This window comes from Morchella sextelata, assembly GCF_020137385.1.
Source record: "Morchella sextelata strain SCLS chromosome Unknown scls_26, whole genome shotgun sequence".
Taxonomy (NCBI): Eukaryota; Fungi; Ascomycota; class Pezizomycetes; order Pezizales; family Morchellaceae; genus Morchella; species Morchella sextelata.
In genome coordinates, this window is record NW_025408641.1 from 986,092 (window position 1) to 1,009,601 (window position 23,510).

At 46.9% G+C, this 23,510-nt stretch overlaps 5 protein-coding genes across 5 annotated transcripts; 1 reads left to right on the forward strand and 4 right to left on the reverse strand.

The window, feature by feature from the left end:
• Positions 1 to 986: 986 nt before the first annotated feature.
• Positions 987 to 2,189, reverse strand: H6S33_008526 (uncharacterized protein; the record flags this gene model as incomplete). The annotated part of the gene is made up of 4 exons (XM_044839883.1): positions 987 to 1,088; positions 1,163 to 1,321; positions 1,397 to 1,605; positions 1,796 to 2,189. The coding sequence occupies 4 exons, from the start codon at positions 2,187 to 2,189 to the stop codon at positions 987 to 989; spliced, it is 864 nt and encodes a 287-aa protein (XP_044688071.1).
• Positions 2,190 to 4,894: 2,705 nt separating this feature from the next.
• On the forward strand, positions 4,895 to 6,784 carry H6S33_008527 (uncharacterized protein; the record flags this gene model as incomplete). Its single annotated transcript, XM_044839884.1, has 1 exon — positions 4,895 to 6,784. The coding sequence occupies one exon, from the start codon at positions 4,895 to 4,897 to the stop codon at positions 6,782 to 6,784; it is 1,890 nt and encodes a 629-aa protein (XP_044688072.1).
• Positions 6,785 to 8,032: 1,248 nt separating this feature from the next.
• Positions 8,033 to 11,773, reverse strand: H6S33_008528 (uncharacterized protein; the record flags this gene model as incomplete). Its single annotated transcript, XM_044839885.1, has 6 exons — positions 8,033 to 8,675; positions 8,733 to 9,939; positions 9,997 to 10,565; positions 10,629 to 10,857; positions 10,917 to 11,286; positions 11,465 to 11,773. The coding sequence occupies 6 exons, from the start codon at positions 11,771 to 11,773 to the stop codon at positions 8,033 to 8,035; spliced, it is 3,327 nt and encodes a 1,108-aa protein (XP_044688073.1).
• Positions 11,774 to 18,928: 7,155 nt separating this feature from the next.
• Positions 18,929 to 20,692, reverse strand: H6S33_008529 (uncharacterized protein; the record flags this gene model as incomplete). Its single annotated transcript, XM_044839887.1, has 5 exons — positions 18,929 to 19,755; positions 19,822 to 20,101; positions 20,157 to 20,451; positions 20,509 to 20,516; positions 20,576 to 20,692. 5 exons carry the CDS (start codon positions 20,690 to 20,692, stop codon positions 18,929 to 18,931), a joined length of 1,527 nt encoding a protein of 508 aa, XP_044688074.1.
• A 397-nt stretch (positions 20,693 to 21,089) lies between these two features.
• Positions 21,090 to 21,742, reverse strand: H6S33_008530 (uncharacterized protein; the record flags this gene model as incomplete). The annotated part of the gene is made up of 5 exons (XM_044839888.1): positions 21,090 to 21,194; positions 21,246 to 21,351; positions 21,415 to 21,439; positions 21,509 to 21,598; positions 21,697 to 21,742. 5 exons carry the CDS (start codon positions 21,740 to 21,742, stop codon positions 21,090 to 21,092), a joined length of 372 nt encoding a protein of 123 aa, XP_044688075.1.
• Between the last annotated feature and the right edge of the window lie 1,768 nt (positions 21,743 to 23,510).

Below are 23,510 nucleotides of genomic sequence, written 5' to 3' on the forward strand. Positions count from 1 at the left end.
GAAATCACATCTAATACGACAATACAATATCTTTATTCCATTCCCGCCGCCCCCCCCCCCTCCCTCTTTTTCTTTCTCTCTCCCCCCCTTTCCCTTTCAGCTAGCTATCGATCCCATCCACATTACCGCACCCGCGCCTAAAAAATAAAATAAAAAAAGCTAGATATAGAAAAATGATAGCACGTGCAAGAACGATACTCATCCTGCCCCCCTCTATATGCCCCTTATATCTATCTCTCTCCCTGCTATCTATGTAGTAACTACAAGATAGAGAGAGGGTAGGTGAGGAGCCAATATATAGAAAGCTAGTAGGCGGAGTAGCTATAGATGATGATGATGTGAAGGGATATATAGAAAAACATGCAGCCCGAAAGAAGATGAAAATGAGTAAGAAGGAAACGGAAAGAAGAGAAAAAAATAATGGGATATCCTAGCTAACGAATTAACAAATTCAAAGACCTCGGATATCATGACATGACCGCCCTCCTCTTTCTTTCTTTCCTTACTCAACCAGCCAGCCAACCTACTACTAACACACTACCAGAAACCGCAGACAGCGCACGCACACACAATAGATCCGCAAGGTAGAGCGCCCCGGAAGTAAGGTTAATACTTCCACAAGAAAGAAGAAAAAAGACAAAAAAAGTATAGGATAAAAAAAAAGCAGAAAAAACTAATACCCAGAAAGAAAAAAAAGAGACAAAAAAAGAGAAACCTTTCATACGCCCATTCCCGGAGCCACATCAGACCGCCGCACCCATCCACTCCGATTTCTGCCCCTAAAAATCAAATGAACTCAAAGTGGTAAGATAAATATGCGTGCTATATTCCTGACCTGACCCCATCATCTTCTTTCATTTTCGCGTTTTGCCCCACCCAACCCCGACCCCCAATTCATTCCAATCTCATGCTTTCATTTCCCGTAGCTCAATTCCTATTACAGCGTCGAACTTTTGGTTTTCGTTTCGTTTGCAAGCTTGTGTTTTTTACATCACATCCTGATACAGCAGCAATGGCTCCCCGACGTGTTCGATCTCTGGTATGGTGCATTTCAGGTCGAAAGCTTTCGATAGTACGATTTTAAAGATCTACCCCGGCCGTACCAATCAGCTACACAGTCCCCCCCGCAAAAATTATAGAGATCGGAAAAAGAAAAGCATACCTTCTGCACATTGATGCTATGACTCGTACTCGAAAAGATCAAGGACGCCTTCATCGCCCGAGCAAATTTCCTCGCCTGCTTCGAGATCTCCTCCTGGTCTTCCCTCGGGAAATTTACAAAGTGGTCATACTTTGTCCCCACCAAGAACGGGATCGCAGTCTAGAACCCCCAATTAGCCAACCAGGCCCCCCACATAACATCCCCCCAGTAACCCACCGAAAGAGAATAGCTCACCTTATTGAATCCCCGAGCCTGCCGGTACCATTCCTTGATGCTGTTGAGAGTGCTCTTCCGCGTCAGGTCAAACATGAAGAGGATCGCGACGGCGTCGTTGCACACGAGTGGTAGCATGTTGACGAATTCCCGCTGGCCGCCGAGATCCCAGATTGAGAATGTGATCTCCGTGTTGCGGATGGATATCGTCTTCTCCATGAAATTTACACCTGCCGTTTTGCATGACCGTCAGTCTAGCACCAAACAGGGGGTGGAGAGATTCGAGGTGCAGAGCAAGAATAGCAGATAGTAGGGGTCAAGGATAGGGGAAGTGTGGGTTCCCCAGAAGATGACAAGCTGTCAAGAGTAGGTGGGTATAGGAAGATAGTGAGGAGGAAGAGGAGGAGGAGGGTGACAAACCAAGAGTCTGGATATAATCCTCATCGAAACTACCCTCTACGTACTTTACCATCAGACTCGTCTTTCCAATCTGCGCATCCCCCACCATCCCCACCTTGATGACCACGCTGTTCCGCTTGGCCTCCGCCCCTTGCCCACCTGCCGCAGCCGCGGCCGAAGTAAAGTTGTTCATCCCACCGCCGTTACCGTAGAGCTGTGACTGAGATAGAGGAGGGGTGCCCGAGTTTCGTTCGTCCCCTATTGCGCGCGAGGGCGAGTTTGAGTCCTGGGGCGAGAAGGTTAACGACGGGTCGGAAGATGTGTAGTGCTCCTGTCGCGGTGTGGCAGCTACGTCTACGTCGATGTGGGAAGGGAGAGAGCCGTTGTTCTCGGGGGGTGGAGGAGTGGTTGTCATTTTTATAGGAGGAGGTGTAGGTGGACGGCGGAGGAGATGCAGGAGAGGGTTCGTGAAGCGAGTTAGTGGGAGAGGAGGTGATTCGGCCAAAGATGGGAGGGGGGAAGAAAAAGCAGGCTGTGAGTGGTTGTCAAGTGTACTTTTTTTTCCCGCTTTCCCTTTCTCTTTTTCCCTTTCCCGTGATTGATTTTTCGACGAGATGGACGGGGGAGTTCTTTTTTTGTGGGTTGCGAGCGGCGGTTGTAAGATCACACACTGTACGTACACACGGTCTTTGATCACTTTCTTACCCCCCGTTTCTGGGCGGTGACAGGTGGTTGTGTTTCGAAGGGCACTCAATCGAATCAAGAGAGGGAACAGAATGAAACAAAACAGAGCCTCTTTGGCAGGCCTAACTACAAAATGGAACCACCAATGACAGGGCAGGGCGGTTAGTTGGTATGTATTTGTTGGAGATGAGGAGAGATGATGCACGAGAGATGAGGGCAATGTAGGTGAGCGAGAGAACAGATAGGTATGTGTAAAATAGATGAAGAGAGAGATTAGATAGGGACAGATTAGATAGGGACAGATTAGATATGTAGGGGCGCGACTCGTAGGGGTGTGATTTAGATGAGTAGAGAAGGCTTTATTATTATTATTAGAGGTATGAGGAATATGAGGATTAAAGAGCGGTGACTACATGTGACACAGGTTAAAGAGATGGGCAGCAGATCAACAATCAAGAGGAGTCAATTGAGATGAATGTAGGTACGAGCAGCTTAATGATTTCGACACCAATGGCGAAGAGAGAGAGATGTATTGTAGAGAGAGAGAGAAAGAGAGAGCTCAATGGTCAACAGAGATCAATGGACGGAAGAGAGGGTCAATTAGGCGTACAGACAACCGGCCCAAGTTGATGATGTCAGTTGTCGACGCCTGCCGTTGTCGGCTCATTTCAGGGCCTCGGTGATGGTGTGAGGGGGCGAGGTTATCACAGCATATGTCACTGTGGTGCACAGAGAGGAATGAACAGTATTCCATTTCAAATTGTTCGTAGTGTCAACAAAGGGGATGGCCAGACCATCTGAATTCATTACATTTTATTTGTAGTGGTGCAATGGATGTGGAGGGAGATGGACGCTTCCTGATGTTGCGGCTGATAAGGCCAGCTTGGCGCGAGACACCCACATCTCGATGTAGGGATGTGGAGTTGTAAAAGTGACAGTCAGCCAGACAGCCAGACAGGCGAGAACGTGAGTGGGATAAGTACATGTAGAGTACATGGAGAGGATGGAGACTAGGACATGAATGCAGTTTACAGCACTCCTCCCGTGATGGACCACATGAAGACAAGACGAGAACGGCCTGAGGACATATCTGGACGGGTGCTTGCATGAAGATAACCTTCTCTGTAACCTAACGCTCCTCCTTGTTCAACGTTATTCAACACCGACATGTACCTATACCACTTCTTACCTATATGTAGGTATATGCATGTACCTCGAGCTCACGGGTGAGGATTTATCTACCGATATAGGTAACGGTAGGTACTCGTTGTAAGAACACAGGTGCACTGCTCATACCTGTAGGCACATAAAGCATGTCTCGTATCAAGATGTTTGGCTTCTTGAGTACCAACCGACTCTGGCTTAGAAGCGCGCCTAGTATATAACATCGTAGAGCGCTTGCTCTCTGAACTACATCTGTAGAAACAGTGCCTCAATCAATCCCTCTCTTCTAGACTGCTGGATACCACACGCCGAGAGTCGGTCAACTCACATTGCCCCATCCGGCTCGGCTGCTTCCGAGTTTCACCACACCCCTGCCCGCCACAGCCAATAGAGAATTCTCCTCGCCCTCCACCATGGAATCAAGCCTTTTCACCAAGACCTTGGGCCCATCGACCCCCCTTCCTGCTTAAGTGTAGGTACATACATACAAGTTACTGACAGTCGAGGAAACCACCGACCCCTCCCCCCCGACAGAAGAAGAAACCTCTCTGCCCACCCCCCAGTGTCAGGGAGACACAGACCTGCAAGATAGCCGTTGATCACGCAAACCACGCGGGCCCCCTGTCAGATAAACAGCAAGAGTCCAGTCCCCTCCCCCCCCGACGTTAGACAGTCAGGGAGTGGGTGAAGGAAGAAGAAGAAGAAACAGAAGAAGAAGAAGAACGGAGGAAACCAACCACGCAGGAGTGGTACTTGTTTTTTCCCACAGAACAAAAAGGCGTACGTCGGGGATATTGATATTCAACATACCGTACCTGTACCGTGGATCACAGAAAGAAGAAAGGAAAGACAAAAAGAAAAGGAGTCTGATCCCCCTCAAAGCTCGGATCACAGTTCCGACATCGCGTGTAGCTTTATATTGCCCCCCTTCGATCCTGTCGCCATCATCGAACGCGGACATATATTTCTCAGTTCCCTGCCACGCCAGTTTTTTGTTGAGTTTTTGAAATCCAAATTTCACCACGCCCGAGGCTCGACTCGCCGTCTGTGGTAGACTCGGCAATCTACCCCACAGCCCCCCTCGATGCGTCCCGTTGCAACACGGTACGCTCCCGCTCCTGCACACTCCCTTGTCGACGACATCACCAGTCCTCACTCGCCCAGTGCATGCCAATAGCTATAATGCCACGTCAAAACTGGAGGGCTACAACTTCAACGATTCGCCCTACAACAACAGCATACGTGATCCCCGAGTCATGTTCGCCTTTCACCATGTACCCAGGCTATACAATTAATCTTTCTCCCGAGTCCACCCTCACGCTCTCCGATAGCGCCATAGCCACCCCTGAATGCTGGACCAGTACACCAACGCCCACCGGGACAGCGTCGGCGATGCCTGAACTCGACGGTGGTGCCAGCTCAGAAGATCTTGCAGCGAGTGACCTAAGAGACCCTTTTTATGCCAGTACAATCCCAATGGCATATTCAATATCTGCTACTACAACACTAGCATATGTCCTCCTATTCCTCCTGTTTCTCCCTAACCCGCCCAACTCACGACCATGGCTCCAAAAGGTAGCCACTCTCACCGTGGTAGTATGCCTCACCATTGCCTTTGCAGAAACCACAACAGTGCTTGAAGAGGAGTACAAACTCGTCGGCTCATCCCTCTACTCCCTCACCAACGAAGCACGTGAAGTCCGGCGTCGCGTCGTTGGCGGGACCGTTATCAGAATCGGCCGCATCATCTCGGACCTCTTCCTCTGGCTCGCCCAAGTACAAACACTAATCCGCCTCTTCCCCCGGGAACGTGAAAAGGTGATCATCAAATGGGCAGGCTTCTGCCTCATCCTCCTCGACACGATTTTCAGCATTCTACAGACCTTTGTTTCGCCGCTCGCAACAAACCCCGACAGCTTCCTGGACGCAATACCGGCACTATCATACCTCTTCCAGATCGCGCTATCTCTCCTGTACGCCTCGTGCGTGATGTACTACTCCTTCGCCAAGCGTAAATACTCATACCTGTACCCGCACTCCTTCTTCAAGCCCGCACCACCGGGCTCAAAGCAGTACGGCGGCCGCAGCATCGTCCTCGTTGCAATCCTTAGTATCGCAAGTGTCCTCACCCCAATCGTCTTCTTCGTGCTCGACATCGCACAAAAGGATCTCGCCGGCTGGGGCGACTACATCCGCTGGGTCGGTGCCGCCTCCGCATCCGCCGTTGTCTGGGAGTGGGTAGACCGCATCGAAGGTCTTGAGCGCGAGGAATGCAAAGGCGGAGTCCTAGGACGCGAGGTCTTCGACGAAGACGAAGATGAAGACGACGGCTTCACCAACGCTACAAGGCGACGAAGAACCCGGCGAAGAAGCGGGGACGACGACAACGGCGGCGGGGGAGGCGGCGGCGCAAACGGCATTCCGCTCAGTAGGGCCACCACCGTCACGAGCGCCAGCACGTCGTATGCCGTCAATGTGAGGCGGGTCGACACCGCAGACACGTTCATCGGGCGCTTTGGGACACCTAGTAGCAGCGGCGGTGGGGGCGGCGGCGCCGGAAGTGTCAGCGGAGTAGGCGGCGGGCTCGGCCGCGGCCGCGGAACACCCGGCACCGTCCGCAGTGCCAGCACCGTCAGTGGGCGGCACGCCACCCCCGCAATCTCCGAAGAAGTCGCCGCAAGCGCCGCAGCCGACGCCTTATCACCGCCGCTACCACTGCTAACACTATCAAGAAGACCAGAAACTGCGTCAGCAGAAGAGACCCCCGCCCCGGTGGTCGAGGATAGAGAAGAGGGTTGGGAGGATCATAGACGCAGTCCTAGTCCGCCATTCACAACTACTGCAACAACTACGCACAGCAACCTTCACCCTCCGACTCCGCCGGCACCGTCACAGTCTACAGAAACGCTCTGGCCGTGGCGGAAATGGCGGCAGGAGACGACGGCGTCACCGTCGATGCCTGCGCCCTCTGCAGCGTCGCTCCCAGTAACGATTATTCCTGCCCCTCCTCGTGGGGCCCGAGGATCTTGGGGAGCGGTGGAGAGAGCACGGGCAATGGCGGAGGCGGAGGCAGGGATTGCGGAGCGGGATGGCAGTAGGGTCGAGTTGCCGCCTAGTAGTAGTGGTAATGAGACTGTAGTTCGGGACTGGGGCGGTGGATAACCCGGGTGCCTTTTCTTCTCTTTCTTCAATTTTCTCTTTTTTTCGTTATGTATAGAGGGTAATCTAAAATAAAAAGGGGGACAGGAATAACTAACTAAACTGACTAACGTGGTGTGGTGGCGCGATGTGGACCTTGTTTCTGATTTTTGCGCGCTTTTTTTATTGTTTCTTATGTACAGTGGATGGAGGGTTTTATACCTAGGATGAGGATTGGGGTTCATTGATTTTTCTATTTAACTTTTTCTTTCTCTTTTGCCATAGTTACGGTTGGGGTGCATCATTTATTCATTCTTCTTACTTCCTATGCTTCTAGCTTGCATCTGCATGAGCACAGAGAGGTGTTTTTTTTTTTCCTTTTCCTTCTTACACTTGAGCTTGAGTTCTACCGGGGATATGTATTTAGTTTTTTCTTTCTTTCTTTATTCTCTTTATGACTCTTTTTTTGCATTATGATGATTATTACAATATATCCCATTTTCCATCCCCTCATAACTTAAAAAAGAGTTTCATATCCGTCCGTGTGTTCGAGCGAGTGATGATCCGTGTCTCAAACATATTCCTAGCTACACATCCAATGATATTTAAATAAGTAGGGATTCTGATCATTGACGGGTCAATATGCTATTAGCGTACCTACATGTACCTACATTTACACGCACGTATATATAGGACCAGACTAACTATGTAGCTGGACGCATCAACCCGTGGTTAGATCCGTGTACCTACATCATATTCATAGCCTTTCGTCCGACGGCTTCCAATAGCGCAATGCAACGCAGGGACTTTGACACATATATGTGGGCAGCCCCTAGTTCGTTCGTTCGTTTTTAAGTATGTACTAAACTTAGACTTCACGGCTCATTCTTTTAAAGAGTTCGTGAATGATATATGGATTATATATTATACGACTCATTTATCAATCAATTACAGACAAGCTGGCTTTGTTTTATAGGAATTGCGCGTTCGTATATATCGGGTAAGTGCTGAGAGATCCAAGAAAACGTTAATATTGAAGTTCGTTGATGGTGCTGGTTATTGAATATCACGCACGAGTTTAATGCAACGAAACTTTGTTTTCCAATCGTAATTGAATTTCGAAATAATCCATTGACCCATAACTAACCCTAATATCATCCCATCATACTAAGTAGGTTTTAACATAAAATAAACACGAAAAAAAATATCATGTCGAGAAGAAAGTACCCCCACGATAACAAAAGAAATAAAAACAAAAAAAAGGATATTCATCTAATCGAGTTCATCAAACTCAATCTTCATGGAAGTAGGGAAAGGCCAGAAACCACTCCAGTCCTCCTTCATATACACCTTGAAACCACCAGGCTTAGGAATGGCCTTGAGAATACCCGGCTTGCCGGCCGCACGTCTCAAGCCCTTCAGCTTACCAAACTCCATCAACATGGTTGTCAACCCAATGATGTTTGCCGCCTTTCCAAGACACTCATGTGGTCCAACACCGTACTGCATGTACAGTGATTCCGGACGGTCAAGTTTGATGACCTCAGGGTCTGGGAAGATGTCCTTGTCGCGAGAAGCCGTGATAAAGTTCACAAATACAAGGTCACCGTCCTGCAGATGAAGAATTCGGTCATAGTCATTGATGGTGACATCACTAGCACACCTCCTGTAGAGTCCGAAGGTACCAGCAAGACGTCCTCCCTCGAGAGCGTATTTCTTGATAGTCTCCCAGGCTTCATCAGTGTCGAGGGCTGCCAATCGTTGGATTTCTGCAAGATGGTGGGCGTTCTTTTCTTCAAGGTAGAAGTCGAGTACTTGTGCGAAGATTTGACCTTGGTTGGGTGCTGAGGCACCAGCAACGGGGACAATATAAGACCAGGTGACATCGTATGCGGACTTTCCGCCATCCAGGAGTCTAATTATTCATCGTTAGCTGTACTAAATCATTGAAATTAGGAAAGAAGGAACGAACCGTTTGATCATGTGATGTCCATACGAGGAAAGGGCGCTGTGATTTCTGCCACGAACATTTGTAGGATCCCAGATACCCTGAAGCCATCCCCAGTTCTTGATGCTCTTAACTTGCAATTCTACCAAGCTTCCGTATTGACGAACCACTCCGTACCCTGCTTGACGGAGCGGGAACGACTTTGAAGGGTCAACATCAAAGAAGATAACAATGAACATGACACAAAGAATCATGTACAGTTCCTGCTCTGTATAGATACCCTTAGGATGATCCTCAGATTTCATCGGGAGGTTGAAAATGGTCGCTGCAAAGTGCGTTACCGCCATATTACCAATGTCGCGGATAGCGTCGACCATATATCTACCACCAATGTGATAAGACTTGTTTTTGAGGAGCTCTCTGGTTGTTTCAGTATAGAACTGCTTAATCTGTGCCTTCCAGTCCACATCTTTTAGATAGAACCGTTCCTTCACAAATTGTTTCTGTTGAGCGTTGGAGCTTGTGTCACCGCTGAGCATGAAATCGGCCTTCATAATAAAGTCGAATCCTTCGCCCCAAGTAACCTTGAAGTTCGTCGAATCATTGAGAATCTGCTTAGTGGCAGCGTATGATGAGATCGGAATACGGACTGGGGTAAATTTTGGTCTGCTGAAGTCGAATTGATCGACCGTGTTCAATGAAGTCTGGATTCTTCTGTTTTCTTCCGGAATGGTAAGAGGGTACATCGCATAGATTGAGTTGCTCTTGAAGTGGTTCGGGAAGGCCTTCAGAATCAACTTGTACCCGACGCAACCATGCAGGACGTTCGCATCGGAAGAGGCCTCTGCGAGACCCCAGTTCGTCAATGCACCGGCCGTGTAGTCTACAGTGTAGAAACGATCTGCTCTGACTAATGTCACTGCATCGGACAAGATAGCTCTTGAGATTGTGTAGGTTGGACCAATACCAACACCGGGAACCATAGGCTTCTTGTCAGACTCAGCAACAAGACCAGGGTATAGTTCGACATAGTCAGGGTGGTCGTAGAGTTGACGGAGTGTATCCGCGATTTTTGGGTCGGGATTGATGTCCTCAAAAGTCTTGTGGGGCTGAAGAGCAAAGAATTCACGGAACTCGTTGAGAGATGCAATTCTCCATTTGCGGCACTGCTCGATACCGAGAACTTCTACCAAACGCAGGACATGCGGAACATTACGAGCACCAAATGCACCTATTTGATAACACATTAATTAAAGCTCGCCAAATACAAAGATCAAGAGAAACTTACCAGCAACATCCTCGATACTCTCTGTAAGAATCTTGACCAAGTCATCATCTCTGAAGCTTCCGTCGCCCTGTCTTGACAACCCACCAAAGGTTCTCTTGACAGGATCACTAGGAATCTTCGATTCCCACTGATTTACACCCACCAAGAACTCCCTCATACCGACATCATCGGGATTCTTCCCGGGGAATAAACCCGCGTAGAACTCCTTGGTCCAGGCATCATCTCTCTTCGAGATACACGAATGCCAGCGGTAGACTAAGTTGAACTCAACCGATACCATGTTTCCAACACCTGCAGGTGTGCCATCAGGGTTGTAGATCTTATCGGGGTCAAAACGTGGGTCAAGCGTCCATGTGGTGTCAACACGGTTGAGATTCACAATTGTCCGGAGATAGTCATTGAGAATAAAGTTGATGTAGAGACCACATGTAACTAAACGGGCTGTCTGGAACAACTCGTAATCTTGGTTTGCCACAGCCTCGGCATGAATCTGCTCTCGGGTCTTATCTGGGACAGGTCGTCGTGGGTACTTCAAATCAAATCTCCCGCCTTCGTTGATAGCTTTTAATCTGTTCGATGGCTAAGATCAGTATCCACAACTTCGATCCGATCCTTCTTAAGAAAGAACTTACTGCTCAGCAACATAGTTGTGGAAACGCCCAAACATGATGACCATAACTGACACTCCTGGTGGGAAAGCCAACAATCTCTTCTCAGAGAACGAGTCTGGCTTAATTTTTCCGTCAACGAAAGTACGCATTCTATCTAAATCTTCTTTGTTATTTCCGTAAAGAGGGGCGAGATCCAAATACGACGACGCATCAGAAATGTTAGGATCATCACGGTTGGTTCGGAACAAGTCTACTCAAAATTAGTATTTAGGTTTTCCATTGGAAAAGCTGTTTAAGAGGAGTACTAACCATGAATAATAATACTGGCAGTGTAAAATAGCATACTGCTGACATTATTGTCATGTTCACGGTAGTTCTCATCATTCTTTCCTCTACTGAAGATGCTATCGAAAACCAAGTATGGATCTGGTGGAGCAGCAGGCATCTTCGTCATTGGCTTAACAGATCTCGCATATGGTGACCCGGCCGCCCCAAGTTGTGGGTACATAACGTTGTTGTAGCTTCCATCAGGTTGGCGGTAATGAAACTGTGATCCAAGATATGATAGAGGAGGATGCTGGAGCGAATCCCACAATTGATCAACTTGGTGGGTAGTCAGAGAAACTCGAATTTTACTGGTAGGTGGCAATCGTGAGGTGAGTTGAATAACTCGTTCCATCTACATGTACAAAAAAAAAAAAAAGTCCATTAGCAAATTATTCACGAGAAGTCATCTGGTGCATAACATCTGCATTGGTGATTGGACCACACCGCTCCCCGTTCAATTGGGCAACAGCAGGGTTTTATCATATCAAGCACAGATATAATAGAACAAATGGGGAATTATGCTAACATACGATCATGGTCTTATCGTCGACTGGTCCTCCGCGCCTCTTCTGTTGCACAAGCTGCCATAATGTTGCAACGGACTCTAGAAGGAAGCCACCTTTCCTCAAGGTCGAGATATCTGTCCAGATACCTGTCTGTTCGGCTTCCGGGGACCTGTCTGTGCCGTTCCCATAGCGGTTGGGTAGAGGGCGGTTTGAAGCATTGATCAATGCAGAAAATTTGTCAAAACTGCTATCTACATCTTTTCTCGTCTGCTTCGCAAGAGGTGGAGGAGGTTTAATCCCCGCCGAGGAAGAGCCAACGCCGTTCGAAGCCATTGCGGGGTTAGGCTGCTATGGGAGGTAGATATTTGTGCTAAAGTTACTCGGAAGATCGAACAATGGTACTGAAAGATTCGATGGTAATAGAATAGATTTGGCCTCCTTGTAAATGACCGTGGAAGGCGTACAAGTGATAGAACACATGATGTTGGAGGCATAGGGCCCAATATATACACCTTCATTTGAAAACCTATCCTGCATTTGGTCTTTCGTATCAGAAACAAAGGTAATCCAATTGAACACCTAGCAGCCCCCCAGCTTCCCCTCATCTAGCCGGATACCGTAACAATTAGCACTCTGGAAAATGTAGGACGAAGATGATATACTCCAGGGTGTCTGTATCATGTGAACGCGGTTGGTCAGTCTCTGGTCGGCGAATGACGAGCAAATATTAACGGAGTGTCCAATAGATATTCACCAAGACAGGCAAATTTCAGTTCTAATCAGCTGGAAGAGTTAGACCTGCACTACATGGGAAGCAATGCCAGGTATTACGATATGGGTTGGTATTATTCTCCCTCAGATATGCGCTGCTGCAGTTCAGAACAACAGTTCAATCTATGCGCTTTAAGGTGCCATGAACCCGGGATTCTTGCCAATCCAAGGTAACTTTTTATTTTTCCTCACTTTGCCTAGCCAGTTCATGTTTGAATTCACTGCAGGAGGGGTGTGAGAAGTTTTTTTTTTTGGATACGATCTCAGCTGAAAAAATGGTGCCCCGCGGTATCTGCTTTAGTGGGCGGTAGGTGAGCGTAAAAATCTGGGATAGGTAAAAGATAAACGATGCGCAATGAACCCTTGCGGGTGATTAGCACCAAGCGGATATGGTGGTGAAAGAAGGTAAGTTGTGTTGTACGAATCTCACAAGACGAAGAAAGCAGGCACAAAGGAATTCACGTAGGACCAGGCCAGGGGCATCAACTAGTCTTATGACGATACGCTACCTAGGTTAGTTGTCTGTCCTTTGATTTAGGTAGAACATGAAGTTGCACTTATAATATCAACCGCTTGAGGTCATCCGTCTGTTCCAACATCCAATGGAATGGAACCAGACCTGTCAGAACGGTGTCAGTTTGAGTTCTGAAAGCCAGCGAGCCAGCGAGCCAGCGAGCCAGAGGATTGCCATTACCATGAAGTCAATTCGACGGTGACCTTACGTACGTGAGTAGAGCAGAGCATCTGGGTAGAGTAAAGCAGGCAACTCTCCTCCCTCAATCGACCTACATTCCCGAACCAGTCTGTGTCTCATCCATTCTAACTCATGCTATAGTGCCTTGACTGTCACACACCTCTCTACCCTCGTTGAGAGTCTCGCCAATCGGCGAGACAAGGATTCCGCTAGTGACTTTCCGTGATCGCGAATCGTGGCCCACGGTAGGTATCCAGCCATCGATTTCCCTTTATCCTACACCCATGCGGGGACCCTGGGCTAGACAAGTTGTTGTTGGTTGTTCCGGTCCAAGAATCCAATCCTTGTATTGATCTGCGGGGCTAGCCATATCAGGTCCGGCTCGGCTCAGATTAGGCTTTTTCTGGTCCATGTCTGTAGGTTGATACGACGACGCCAATCGAATCGTCAACTTTCTCGGGCCACTCGGAGTCGAGCTTTGCATATAGTTTCCTTTCTTTTTCCCCTCTGTTTCCCCTCCTTCCCTACCTCTCTCTCGCCTTGCAATTGTCCGCTGGTAAACTATTACTTTACTATAGACTAAAGATTAGCTCTTGTTCGATCAATCTAGGTACCTGGGCAGGCTACTACATGTAGTTACTCTACTCCACTCTGGGAATCCTGCATGCCTTGCAGAGATCACATTTGAGAAACACAATGTCAAGGATCACGAACTCCCTTGGGGTTCGCCTAAGCTGAAGGCTGAAGGTCTTTTCGGCAAATTAAAATCAAGGTTCTGAAGGATCCTTAGGTTTTTTGACTACTCTAGGGGACCTACGCTTACTACGGCAGTACTACTACTTTAGAGTAAAGGAAATACCGCCCGGCCGAAGGAGGCGGGCCAGGGCCCATAAGATCTTGTCCCAGTGATCGTTGATTTTAGGTAGGACAATCACCCAGGTAGGTAGTGTCTCTCCTCATATCAATCAGAACCCATCGACCTAATGACCTCACTGATATTACTAATCATACTGATCTGCTAGGTAGAGGAGAGTAACATTTACCTCAAGGCTCCCCGACCACTCGCACTTCTTCCTACATGCAATTGAGGAACAGACGACCTACATGCTTATCTGACAATCCAAATTACGCAATTCGCGTAGCTGGACACGCGCACGCCCCTTCTGACGCGCAAGACTTGCGAATTTGCGAAGGGGTGTGCTTTGCACATCCATCTCTACTTACCCTCCCTAATTAAACTCAAATATTTAAGCTTCTTGCCTCATTTGTGAGAGGTACATGCGAGGCCACGCTCTAGAATACATGTATTTGTTGGTACTTTAGCGCGTATGCGTGTTGCATTTCCGATACTCTACGGTCTACTCTACATTAAGACCTTCTTACTTGTACTTTTTACCCATATTACTGAGCTAGTGCACCCCTCTGCTGCTTCTACTCTTACATATGCGGGTAGGTATCTCCCTTCTTGTGTGTGTGCCGGGAAGGAAACCTACTCTACATCGAGTGGGGATTGAAATCCACTGCTCTACATGAGAAATGCGGGGAAAGGCGCTGAGGAAAAGGACCTTTGGAGAGGGGAAGCACTCTGCTCTGCCTATGCACTACATATGTTTGCCTTCAGTTTCACCCGTGGTTAACCATTCTGAATTGCAAAATCGATCAATTGCCAGCGAAACCACACAGATTCCTATGAGCCGGGGTGGTTTGGGTTTCGTGGGTGGGCTGGGTGATGTCTCATGAAGCCGAAGCCACAAGATTTATGCATCACGACCACGTAATATCACGAGGTCATCCACCGTACGCACAACCCTCTTGACCAATTAGAGGGATAAAGTTGTGGATTACTTCGGTCCGAGCTACTGATCTGCTTACGGGTGGTACTCTACCGCATAGATTCAATCTACGCTTGGCTGCTGCGATAAAGCAGCTGAAGTTTCTTAGCCGCAACTTGCAGGGTAGATCACCGCGCGAGGGATCCGGACCTGTTAGTACTACTGTCTGCTTCTGGGGTTAATTGAGATCTAATCTTTACCTAAGGCTCGACTAGGGTACCTATATAAATAATCCTATCAATGGACTATTTTAACTGGATGTTAACGTTGGGAATCGTTCGCTTGATCCTAGAACCAGCATAACCGAGTGCTGTAGAATTAATAACTTCCTGGTGTGCTACACTACGTGACGTTGCCGATGTCTTTCCCCGGGCCTTAGAAGAAATATGCGGCCCGCTTTCGGGAGCTATTAGACTCCACATATTTATTTGGACTACCGGCCTAAGATTTTGTTTGGTGGTTTTGTTTACCGTTTATGGGTCTTTGTGCCGAAAAGTGGTTGAGAAGGACGAATGATATCAGAGTCCATGTGTCAGTGACAAGATGAGCATCTAATGGTCTCGGCCGTTATGCGATTCTTTATTTCTTTCCAAAATCTTTGGGTCTAATCATGTATGTATGAACCGTATGTAACTCCACAATATCGACAATAAAGCTTAAACAGAAACGGTCAACATCGTCTCACGCCATTCACAACATGTAGGTACCTGTACATACATGTGTCTAGAGTAAGTGCTCTAGTAGAATATACTCGACTCTAGGTTGCTTTACATCTAATTAAAATTAGACCGCCTTGATGACAAGTATCGCATAAACATGGTTCAGCAGGGGTAGGTGCTCTAGTCTGACAGGAAGATTGGCGTTTGGGCCTAGAGGAACTGTAGTTATCACCAATCATGGTAAAAAGTGATCAATGCGTTATGAGATGCCATGTGGTATGACATATGTAGATGCATATCGTATTTTCTTTCTTCTTTTTTGCAGTACTCTACATCCGTCGATGATCCCCTATAAGAGATCTGAGTGATGCCTTATGATCTTGGTTGATTCCCTGGTTTTGATTCCTCGGTAGATCTTTCATGGTTCTCGGACCGGTGGGTCTTTACGTTTAGTTGACCCTGCCGGTCATACAAAGGGTATTCCGTCACCGTTGTATCCACTCGGGGTAGCCTCCTAGAAATCCAATGGGGTTCGAGATACCTATAGCGTGAAATCGCTTTTCGCTTATAGACGAGAGATTATAGACGATGCACACTGATTAACCTTAAAGTGATCATAGATAGCTGTAAGTGATTTTCTCACAGTCCTCGATATGTAGTAGAATTTGCAAATAGGGCAAGTTTTGCACATAAGACGTTGCCTTAGTTATAATTATGACGTGTATTTTGTTTGAGCTTAGCTGAATGTCATGCTATATAACGGTAGGCCGGCCGGATTCTGCGGGGTTAGAAGTGCACTGGAGTTACCGAATACCACTCGTAGGTCTGGACGTAGAGCTGGCTGCAGTACACAGAATTCGAAGTGCATACGTATAGGTATGCACATAGTTATTATATATACGCATAATAAATAACATCTTTGATACACCAGAGAAATACGGGTACGTATCTACATGTAGCTACATAATTGATGTGAAGGATAGAGTACTACTGTTGTTGATTGGCTCAGCAAATATTAGAATTTAGAGCTAGCTAGCTTGATTGGAGCCCTAGGCTATGGAGTCCCTCAATTTTGCGCTAGTGCTTTCTTAAGCTTGGACCACCGCGATAAAGCTGTTCAGCCCTAAAACACTAGGTACTCGGATCCACGCAACACATATGCTCTACCTACATTACGAACCTGTCGTCCGAAGAATCATGTGAAAGATCATCTCATAGACCGCACTCTCCTCCACCATCAGCTCACGCCAGAAACTCTGCATGTGATTGTCTCTCTGATAAACTCATGTCCAGTCCGAGTACACATGTAATGCAATGCAGCCTTCGCGTGTTCACGAATATCGAATGAGTACATCGCATGTACGTCCATGAATGGGTAAACACCTAACGGAAAGATTACCCGTTTGCGAATGCATCTAATGAACACAGCAGATATCGAGGTGCACAGAGCAAGGCTAGAATACCGTATTAAGCGTGAGTGGTAAACAAGAGGAATGCTGACATAGCAAGTCACCCTTGCTTATCACCAATATTTCACACCTGAGCGGACGGAAGCTTAATTAATTAAGCGTGCGCATAGACTTCTGGGGGCCTTCTACTCTCATTTAGAAGGCAAGGGCCATTTAACGACAAATGGTTGTGGTACTGGTGACAGAGCTGCACAGTGATGCGTGGGGGCAGTTTGAGGGCACCTACATATTATTATCATTTTACCATTCTTTTTAACGAGGTTTTAATAAAACAAGTGGTCTACATAGTAGCTGCTCATTATGGTATTGTATCTTCGACTGAACAAAAATACTGACCCTTTTTACAGGGTCAAAAGGATTTTAAATTAAACCCTTATTATTAAATTCCATCATTTATACATTTAACCTGAGTGGATCTCCAACCAATGACTGGCTTAAATTGGCTGTGGCTTATGGGCTCCCACGAAAAAGGGACAGCATGTTTCGATAACTTGATTCTTATCAAAACGTCTGTATATGAGCAGCGTTTATGGATGGACCAGAACACTATGTACCTTACAGAGTCACACAGCTGAGTTGATAATAGGAACCCATATAGGCCGCTTATAATATAGCTACTTCGAGACAAGTCGCTTTTATGTCAAAAAAAACCCGGAACCAGAAACCCCTAAAGTTGTTTATGCCTCGGAGACCGTATCTAATAAGGTGTAACGGGTTCACATTCCCCCCATCTTAAAAATGAAGTTGCCAATAGAGTCCCTCCGGTCACTCTACGATCGCGACTATGGAGATCAACTACATCCACCTGGCACTTTTTGATATCCATTAATATTGGAACCCAACGTACTTCATCAGAAATCTACACCCCAAGCCATCTAGAGTTTTAATCATTAACAGGGATTCCGATCGGAAGTAAGCGCCCATCGAATCCAACAAAGCGCACAATGTCTGCCTATATCTTCGTACTACATCGTCACGCAAGATAAAGTGCATCGAGTGATATTCCATGATTAAGTAATTCGTACAGGAGTTCCGTTCTACCAGCAATATTCCCAGCGACCTATTTTCCTTAAGATAAAGATCACAAAAGATTACAAGTTCCTATCCTAGGCCGAAATTAACTCGATTTTCAATCCCGCTTCACAAAAGTTAACCTGCCAATCCATTTCAATTGCGCTGGCAAGATAATTTCATTAAAAATAGAATAAACTACTGAGAATGATAACTGATTGAATGATCATGAGCCATCCGAAGCTGTTTATTGCATATTATACTAATAGCTACAGTCAATTACAAAGTCTTGTTTCCCCTCCTCCTTTTTTTGAGTATGACTTATCTAGAGTTGCTTTTAAAAAAGTTGAATTTTTTTCTCTGTCGAATTCCGACGCAAAACAGTTAGCTAATCGCAACTATAAAAAATGAGGGACGAAAAACTATTTATGTATAAAAAATAAATCTACAAAAAAGAAACCCTAACCCACAACACATTACTCCAACCGTATACGCGTAGCTTCTCCGGCCACCGTCTAAGGAGAGTTGAAACGGAGAAACCAGCGAAAGAGCTATGTTCCCAGTTCAGAAAAACTGGGGCGTCAGGGACTCAAGAGCGGGGGCGTGATGCTGAGGGGTAGCCCTGACTGGCGACTAGCCCAGAAGCAGCACGATAGAGTTAATTTAAAGGAGATGGGGCCGGGGTAACTACATACATATGAGCTTATAGCAAGGACATGCCAAGACCAAGACGTACGAGAACCATCTTGGCCGCTATCGATGATCAGGATAAGCCAGTAGTATTTCCTATTTGACACTTTGTCAAGAAAAGAGTTAAAAGATTTTGCACGATCTTAGCACCTTGGGATGGCCCTAGCTTGAGCAATATATTGCTAGTCATTTAATGGCCAGACAAACAATTAACACCAATGATTTAATTGCAATAAATTCATGATGGTACAAAAGAATAGATAGCATTCCATATTTTACAATCCAGTAAGCGCACAAACCCGTGCTACCCTACTATAAACATTAAATTTTATTTCCCTCTACATATATCCCAATCAACCCATCTAGTGGTGGTGGTGTGTCAAATCCCTTCCCTTCAACCTCGCCGCATCACCAGGCTGCTTCTTCACGAGCTTCTCCACAAAGTCCCTGTCGGCCCTCAATTTCTCGGTGACAGGCTCCAAGTCCAATCCCAGCTGCTCAGCAACAAAGTGGGCAATCTCAGTGTTGTCCCTCTGTCCTGAAAGCTTCTCGTGGTTCAATCCGTGGCCGTAAAGAGTAACATCAACACCAGTGTGTCCTCCGGTAGCCCAGTGGACCTTCAAACGCTTGGAAAACGCCAATGCGAGGAAGCGGCCAAAGTTGGAAGTGGAAGACTTAAGGGCAAGACCTTGGGTGATCTCTTCCTCAGAGGGGTCCATGATACCATAGGGGGCGTAGACAGACTTCTTGAGGTACTGAGTTGCATCAGAGGTATCGTTTGACTTGTAGTTCTTCCATAGAGTGGCATACTTGCCGGATGAACCGTGAGAGGAGGCAAAGTGCTCTGGCGCAAACCAGTAGTCTGGGGCACCGTCGAGCTCGTATCCAAGAGTAAGACCACCACACTCGTGATCGGCAGTGGAGATGAGGACGGTCTCGGAGTCATCGTGCTCATCGATCCACTCACGCATAGCGTCCATGGCACGGTTGTATTCAAGGATGTCGTGGAGATGACCAGTTGCGTCGTTCGCATGACCAGCATGGTCAATTCTGGATGCCTCCACCATGATGAAGAAACCCTTCTTGGATTTCTTGGTAGCTTTGTAAAGGTCGTTGATACCCTTCAGAGCCATCTCGGTGAGAGAGGGCTCAACAGCGGGATCGCGGTCAATCTCGTAGGACATGTGATCTGCATTAAATGTAAGAATTTATTGTGGAAATTGGGGGGGGGGGGGGGGGGGTGGGTTCGGTATACCTTGGGTGAAGAGACCGAGGTAGGGGAGCTTAACGTCCTCCTCGAATGCGGCCCTGTCTCCAAAAACAGTGTAGCCACGCTGCCTGGCAAGCTCAAGGGCATCGATATCATCGTCACGGCAAGAGTCGGTGGTGTTCTGGGGAGTGAAGAAACATCTTCCACCACCCATGATAACATCAACAACGCTACCGAGGGGATGGCCCACACCAATCTCCTGAAGAGCGATATTGGACTCAATGTCACGGTCATAGACGTGCGCAACGTAAGAGGCAGGAGTGGCCTAATCATATTAGTTTAGTTAAAGCTCCGCAATCCAATTCATGAGAAACACATACGTGAGTGATTCTGCTAGTAGCGATAAGTCCAGTCTTGTATCCCTGGGCCTTTGCAGCCTCCAAAACAGTTCCGCAAGGCTCGACATCATCATCGATACCAATTGCTCCGTTATAGACCTTGATACCGCAGGAGTACGCAGTCGCAGTGGATGCCGAGTCAGGAACGTAAGAGTCGCTGGAGCGAGTGCGAACCTGGCCGATCATCATTCTATCGATGGGAAGATCGACGGTAGCATTGTTATTCCAGTGCATCCAGTCACGAGCCATAGTCTCTGATGCAGGACCGAAACCGTCACTATAGGTGTAATCAGCATGTGTTGAAGCTTCAAGTTAGCTAGTAATGAAGGCTTACGGAATGACCTGTATTACACAATTAGCTTCAATAATCATTTCAGAAGGATTGACTGGTAGTAACTCACCATGATGAAATTCTTGGGCTTCCTTCCGTCCTTTCCATCCTTTCCACCCCTTCCGGCTTCAGCGAGAGCTGCAAAGCCGCTCAATGCGATCAAAAACAGACTCTTGACGTTCAACATTGTTCCAAGTTATTCAATTGACCCGGTGATTCTCTAAACAAATGAATGAAGAGTGAATGAAGACTGATTGAAAAAGAGTTCCGGCGGAGGAGGGCGAGGAAGAGCTTATAAAAGAGCCAAAAGTACTTAGCCGAATGGTTACGTTCCTATCAGGCATGTAAATTGCCTTCCAGCTTCCTTGATTGTAAATATTGGCCAAGACTGCCATACACCCGCCCATGCCAACTTGATGACAGTGTCTCGGGAACCAACAGAGCGGACTTCGTCGGATTTCCTTAGCTGAACGGCAGCGGGAAAAAGAGGATTTCCCGAGATCCCATGAATTGAAGCACGTGGCATTCTAAAAGGTTTATTATTATTCAACTTATTCGTCTTTCTTCTAGTCAATCTCCGTGTCTTATAGGGTTCCACCGGCCGCTGGCGCAAAGTCGTGATACATGAAAAAGAAGCGTGCCTCCGTAGGCGACTCCGATTGGTCTGTCATAGAATGCCAAGACCACACCTTCCCTCTTCAATCAGTGTAACTCCGACTGCACTTTTTGTAGCGACGTACGTCCCCGAGAGTTACTCTAGATGCTCTACTGACATGATTTGTACCGATAAGGTTGGTTTTCAATTTGTAGACACACGTGCACACGAAATCCCGTTCCTTACGTGCCCTGTCGATGTCAGATATCTCCATTAATCCGGAAGGTGGGACCTGCTTCATCTCGAGCGAGTACCTAAGGGATGTGGATCTTTGCGGGCCTTCATAGACGCAGTTTCAGTAAATATCTCAAGTCTTAGTGGGTGGAGATGGATGCGAGCCGTACCTACTTAGACTGGCTTGATGAGCATCAAGTTCGGATATCTCGGAAGCATCTTGGGATTGATGGTTTGATGGTTTGGTGGGTTTCTGTAAAAGAACTGGAGTCCTTTGAGGGTTTGAAAAGGACTAAAAGAAAGCTGGTTGACGAGGGTTTATATATCGCCTGAACTGCCTGGACACCTTTGTAGACACACACGCCTAAATCTCGGATTGTTTTCCGTATTCGGCCATATTTTCTTCATTCTAGGAAGATCTTGGTATCGGCTCCGAGACCAGTATTGGGCATTGAAACCTAGAGTTAAGGATTCGCAAAATGATATTCCAAACTTCTAGAAGTTGGGAGTAGAATTGAAATGTTCGGCCAGCGATGATCACTAAACCGTTAAGAAACGTCACCGTGTCGGGAACCACTCTTCCCGTGTTACCGCACGGATCAACATGTCAACCAGGTTTCCGGGATCTTTTCCAATCTCTTATCGATCGCACGTTGTGCCTCTAGCCTGAATCAGCCATAAATTGACAGATAACGAAGCCCACGTGCACCAAGCAGCTCATCGAATGTCGAACCTAATGTAGGTACATGTATGTACATGTAGTCAACCGAAAGGACGGATAAAATCATCCAGTATGGAAGTCAACCAAGACTCTGTTCAAGCTTACAGTCGTGCCTCGCTATCTCGTAATTCGATATCTTGGATCTCTTGCTGTCTCGTACGGATCTGCGGGACAGGTACTACTGCCCTTCTCCACCAACAACTATTTGCTGTCTCGTATATTTTCTATCTCGTAGGGGTTTGGCTCCCAGAATACACTAACGACATAACGAGGCGCGACTTTACTACCTAGCTGTGCTTAGGACATGTTTAACATACGTGCCCGATCGATCATCTAGGAGAGATCTAGAAATACGTAGAGTTTGCTTTTGGGGAAGATAGTGGCAGCATTCTTTTAGAATGCTTTGGACAAAGTGCGGCTACCCTGGCAAATAATTCCATGGGCTTAATTAAAAGCAAATTACATGTAGTGGTAGAGAGAAATGCTGCTGGTGGAGGTCTTTTGCCTATAGCTATGGGCGAGCGCCGCCAAACTACATACATAAACACAATCAAAAAACAAGAAGCTGTATCACATGTATTATCTATCGATGAGCTAGACGACCTTTCTTGAGTAATTTAATAAATATATTCATTCTCTTTTCACGGAAACGAGTGATAACCTATGATAGTCTCCATCATGTACAGTCACTCGACAATTAGCGTCAGCCGGCTCAGCCGGAGTCCATTCTTTCCACGTGGCTAGCAAAATCAATGACAAATAAAGCCAATGGAAACTAGATGGATGTCACAGATTTCGTTTCAGCCAATCGGTCAATAAACACTATCTGCTGGTTGCCGAGCTCGTTTCTCCTGGGCTATGTATGATTGGGCGTTTCAATAAGCACTTTCAGAACCCGCCGAGTAGTCAGAAATAGAGATTTTCCGACACAGGTCTTACAAAATACCGCGTCACCTTCATATGACTCCCCCAATCGATAATTATAACCGCGAAAGTTTTCTATCCACTGGCCGGCGTAGCGAGTTTGCAGGGCTTCTCTCGTCATAAGAGCACAGTATCACAGATTATCACTCGAATCGGCCCTGGCGCGCATGCGCATAAGCACATTACCCACTAAACCGCCTTTGGCGTTTCAGGGATATATTTCCTCTCTCGATAAATAGATCTTCAGGGGATTTAAGCATTGAGGCGGTGGAGAAAACAAGGCTACATTTATGGTTCGTTGGTGTCTCATGTAGCTGTAGAACATGTGTGTGGCAGCGCCCCATGTGGCTAGTGAGATATGTCATGTATAGGCCTCTCGCGCACCTCGGACGATATATCTCTAAAGGAGGGCGTAAATATAGGGCTAGGGAAAGGAAGATATCATAGGTTTATTTACAATTTCGGAGTCATTGGTAACAAGAAATGAATTGAAAGGGTGTAAATTCATCGTTTTGTTGAGTGTAACTACAT